The sequence below is a fragment of the Trichomycterus rosablanca genome, chromosome 5, assembly GCF_030014385.1.
Source record: "Trichomycterus rosablanca isolate fTriRos1 chromosome 5, fTriRos1.hap1, whole genome shotgun sequence".
NCBI classification, from domain to species: Eukaryota; Metazoa; Chordata; class Actinopteri; order Siluriformes; family Trichomycteridae; genus Trichomycterus; species Trichomycterus rosablanca.
In genome coordinates this window covers 3,022,319-3,027,526 of record NC_085992.1, presented here as the reverse complement: position 1 = coordinate 3,027,526, position 5,208 = coordinate 3,022,319, and the positions used below count along the sequence as shown (strand labels likewise).

At 39.8% G+C, this 5,208-nt stretch overlaps 1 protein-coding gene across 1 annotated transcript; it reads left to right on the top strand.

Moving 5' to 3' along the window:
• Window positions 1-1,070: 1,070 nt before the first annotated feature.
• On the top strand, window positions 1,071-4,933 carry spcs3 (signal peptidase complex subunit 3). Its single transcript, XM_062994756.1, has 5 exons — window positions 1,071-1,315; window positions 2,312-2,387; window positions 3,758-3,832; window positions 3,979-4,094; window positions 4,558-4,933. Exons 1-5 carry the CDS (start codon window positions 1,173-1,175, stop codon window positions 4,688-4,690), a joined length of 543 nt encoding a protein of 180 aa, XP_062850826.1. The 5' UTR covers window positions 1,071-1,172; the 3' UTR covers window positions 4,691-4,933.
• Window positions 4,934-5,208: the final 275 nt, after the last annotated feature.

The window sequence follows — 5,208 nt, the reverse complement described above, 5'->3', positions numbered from 1 at the left end:
AGCCAGGTTCTTGCTTTTTTGCCATTTCCTTTCGGCAGCCCTGAGTTTCGAGCGTTGTTTCCGGAGTGTATCGTTATTTAGCCATGGCTGTGGTTTATTTGAGCGGATGGTTCGTGAGGACAGAGGGCAGAGACTGTCCAGGCATGAGGTCAAGGTAGAGCAAAGTGTGTCTGTAGCCTCATTCACATTAAGAGTAGAGAAGGCGCTTAATGGAGGTATAGTATCAGTTACCAGTGAGGAGTACTGGTCTGCTGAGAGGTCTTTTAGATTGCGGCGGAAAGAGACCGTAGTTGGAGTAGCAGTTGGTATTTCTGGGATGCGGACATTGAGTTGTACAAAGTAGTGATCTGAGAGGTGCAAAGGAGTGACAGTTAAAGAGTCGGTGTCACAATTCCTAGCAAAGATTAAGTCCAGATTTTTACCGGCTTTATGGGTTGGAGGGCTGGGCACCCACTCCAGGTCGAATGACTGCATGAGAGTTTTAAAGTCTGCAGAACAGGGACTGTCAAGGTGGATGTTCATATCACCAAGAATGAGTATGGGACACTCATGTTCAGGGACAGAAGACAGCAGCATGTCTAGTTCATGTGTGAATTCGCCCATTTGCCCAGGTGGGCAGAGGAAAATAGAAAAAACGTTAAAAATGATAATAATAATAACAACAACAACAATAATAAATAAATAAATAATAAAGCTTTTTGTTGTATAATGTAAATCCTTTAAAATGAAATTAAGATTTTCAGTACTCTTTGACGGTTAATAAAAAACGGGTTAAGATAAAAAGTGGTTGTGTTCCAAACAACACCACAATCTTATCCTATGCGTCCTTTATGTCTCACTTTCACGTTGTTATAGCCTCATAGCTAGTAGACTACATAGTAAAGTTTGGGTGATTTAAGACGTGCAGGTCTGTTCAACGAGTGCTACGTTTTTCAACTATCCAATCAGCGACTTGGTTGAATAGTAGTACCCAATCGAAAAGCAGAAGGTGGAATAAAAAGTAACCAATCCTAGAAAAGCCTGAGGGAGGCGGAATGTGTCGGAAAACACGTAGGTAAAAAAAAACATATCACAAATCCCACAGGACTTCGTGCATTGAGACTTCCTGTAGTCGATGTAGCTGAGTGCAGCTTGCAAATTTAAATTATTACAGATTTTTAACACAATACACCATGAATACGGTTTTATCGCGAGCAAATTCCTTGTTCGCGTTTTCTCTGAGTGTAATGGCCGCTCTTACTTTCGGCTGTTTTGTTACCACAGCGTTCAGAGACAGAAGCGTTCCTGTTAACATACACGTCTCCAAAGTGCTGCTGTGAGTATTACTCTATAAAGCATCATAATTTATAAGTATTTATATATTTTACAGCTTTAAAGTGCACACATATACTGTTAGTAATACCTATGTAACAATAGCTTTGTGTATATATACCATATGGTACTGGTGGATATTCAAAAGATAAAATATCTGGGTTGTGTCTCAAATTACTCATATTTTACTTCATTAGTGCACTAAGTTGTGTTAAAACACTAATTGTCTGCACCCTTTGTAGTGCACATTGTACACTACATTTAGTTATTTGAGATTCGGCCTAAAGATGCTCAAAGCTGCTTCAAATTGCCTTTATATTCCTACTGTATTACAAAGTACGATTTGTGGTGTCTTTTTTTATAAAATGTAGATATTTAAAAGTACACTTTATTAAATGTAAAATAATTATTACATTTATGGCTACTGTAATGATTTAATGACGAAATAGCATGTTATTATTTGTCTCTCATTCAAACAAGGGATGCACACAGTAAAGCAAATCAATAAACAGCAAAGATTTTGGGTTTAATAGTTATATTTTACTCTAAATCTAACAAGCACTGTTGTATTTGCGTTCCTGAAATCATCTGGAATGTCATTCTGGAGTTCATAGGCAACAGATCAACTATCATCAATAATTATGCTCACAATTATCAATAAAACATATCCTGACAGAATGCCAAGCCATCGACGATACCAGAAAAATATTTTACAAAGACACTAATATGAAAGACCTCTTCGAACGCAATAACCCACAAAAAATCCACAATTTCTTGAATTACATAAAGATTAAAAGCCAAATATAGAACATAAATTTTCATTTAGCTTAAACTTGGTTTTGAACCCACCTCTAATGCCATGTACGTAGCCTAATTGAGCTGGAATGGCAATAAACACAAACAAACAAACAACAATTATGCACCCAAAATTGCACCTGTATCATAAATGTACCTGATGAAATGGATTGATCTTCATACTTTTGTCTTGTTTCTGCTCTAGGAAAAACGTGGATGACTTCACAGGTCCAAGAGAGAGAAGTGATCTGGGTTTCCTCACATTCGACCTGACTGCTGATATCCTTTTCTTCTGTGAATCAGTACAATTCCACCAGTTCCCTTTAGTAACAGAATATAGACATAAAAATATGTAGTAAACACCAACAGTCCTTTTTTTCCTGAAGTGTCTGCATCACTGAGTTAAATCAGTATTAAAATCCTGTCTAAGTGACCTCAAGTAGAGAACTTGAAAGCATTCATTGTTATGGTTGTAGTTTGTAGGTTCCTTCTCTTTAAGTCTCTGTTCACACATGTTAAGTCTGCAACTCTCAGGATAAAGTCTATTTGGTTGCTCTTGTTAGGGGTTGTCTTCGCGGATCATTTACCTGCATATCTGATTTTGCACAGTTTTTGATGTCTTGCAACATCCTAGAAATCATCTGGTTCCCTCCCTTCAGCCTACCTTTGTATACCCAGCTAAAGACACCTGACCAGTCACCTTAAATACCGTATCAACTTGTAGCAATCACCAGAGTGATGTTTCGCCACTGGGCCGAATTGGCATTAGTGCCAACTTGAATAACAATCTCTGATGTCGGTCGCCCTGGCTTCCGGAATGCAGGTGACTATGGTTGCTGGTGTCTCTATAGAGGGGTTGAAATGCGCACATGTCGGAGCTGAGAGTCTCCTCTATCCAGAGCACTTACATTAACAGGCTTCTCAGCGGGTGGGTCACTGAGTGGGGAAAACCTGTTGGACACGTGCAACTGAGATGGTCGGTGCTTTGCCGTACGACTATGTCGCCGAGACGTCGCCCGGTCACCCCGCTGTGAGGGCTCTAATGCCGGAGTCTGGGGTTCTACACCCGAGCTACTGGCATTAAAGCTGTATCTAAGCACTTACTAATACTAGTCTGTTCTAAAGCCCGAATGCGCCCCTCTAACACTGAAATCTTCTCCGTCAGACTAATAACTAATCTACACTTATAACGTTTGTAGTTTGTTCACAGATTGTGCATGGAATTAAAAGATAGTTCTAGTCTCTAACAGTCCACATACAACTAGCACTAACAGGGTTTGTGTTCCTTTTAAAGAGGCCTGTAAGCTTAACAGCATTAAAAAAAATCCCAGCAACCATAGCAGAACACACATACACACACACACACACGTCATTATCATTCTACTGTTCTTGCAGAGCCAATTGATCTGTGTCTTACGGAATCTGATCTGGGGTGTCTTACTGCTTTTTGTTTTCATTGATGAGGGGAGTAAAGGGAAGTGACTGAGCAGCAGATGCGCTATAATCAGTAATGTAGATGTACAACGTGAGTCTACATGGTAGTTATAGCTCACAAAATGGCCATACAGATACCATACAACATAGGTGAATTTATTAAAGGGGTCAGTTCATATATGTACACGTGTATTTTTTCCGTAACTGATTATCACATCTACAGCCAATATTCGACTGGAACGTGAAGCAGCTTTTCCTCTATCTGTCAGCCGAATATTCGACCAGAAGCAACGTGAGTACAGGAAACAGAACTGTGAACATCTAAAACCACATCCTGTCATTTCTGAACAGTACGACAATCGTTTTGGTTCCATATGCAGTTTAATTTAACCTCTAAAGCAAATTCTTCTTCTTTTTTTTTCCTTTTTTTTTTACCAGGCCCTAAATCAGGTGGTTCTGTGGGACAAGATTGTCCTGAGGGGGGAGAACACCATACTAGAACTGAAGGACATGAAGTCCAAATACTTCTTCTTCGATGATGGAAACGGTCTGAGGTACGCTCATTCATCAACAATTTAAATGTAAATTTCTTATAAATACACTTTAACACGAGACCGTTTTGTCGAAAGAGCAGTCACATCGGGCACCGCAGTCTGGGTTCCGATTCAGTTCGGTTTCCATCTGCTTCTACTGTCCACAGATTCCAGCTCCAAGGTTATTGAGCCCCTTTGAATAACTTTGGAATGAACTGGAACATCAACTGAGGCTGTTTTGACCAAAGTCAGTGCACAGCCTTGTACTTTCAAATGCTCTTCTGAATGAATGGGCACTAATTCCTACAGACATACTACAAAATCTTGTGAGAAGCCTAAACAAAAGAGCGGCTGTTGCTTTAGTTGAAAAGATCTCAGCGAGCTCACGGTCAGGTGTCCAAATACTTTTGGTCAGATAGTGTTAGTAATTGTATCCCGTTAGTCGATGTATTAATGATGTATCGTTTGTCGTTTCTAAAACCAGGTCGAACAAGAACGTGACTCTGACTCTCTCCTGGAACGTGGTGCCGAACGCCGGGATTTTGCCGTTGGTTATGGGCTCCGGTCACATCTCTCTGCCTTTCCCCGAATCGTACGAAACCGCCAAGAGCTACTAAACCGTCCGGAACGTTACTCGTACACGCTGTGCACTGTTGTGGGTTTTAATAAAAAACAAACAAACAAACAAATCAAAACCTGTATAATGTTTTTCTTTTTAATTTAGTACAGTTACGTTCCAGTTTAGGAGGAATGTTGTGCTCGGATTTCAATGCAACAGATTAGCAGTGATGATCTGATAATAATAATCAGATTACTTATTGTTGGATTCATGATGTCTAATAAAAATATAGTTTAATTCATTCTGGTAATGAGTCTAATTCACTATCTAACCACTACGCAGCGTTTGAGTTTTGGGGTCTCACTCTTTCGGCCAAAATAACTAGTTCTGTTCAGGAACCTTGGTGCTTTTCAGAGAACCGGACCAAGTTTGCACCAATTATTATTGGAACCAAGGATTCACCATCAGCAGAAAGCTTTTTAACAACACTGTTACTCTCTTATTTTTACTTACTCCCACTGACGTCGTGCTTCGCTCTGAAAAACCTGCTGTTTCTTGGTTCCAGCTGGGAACTTA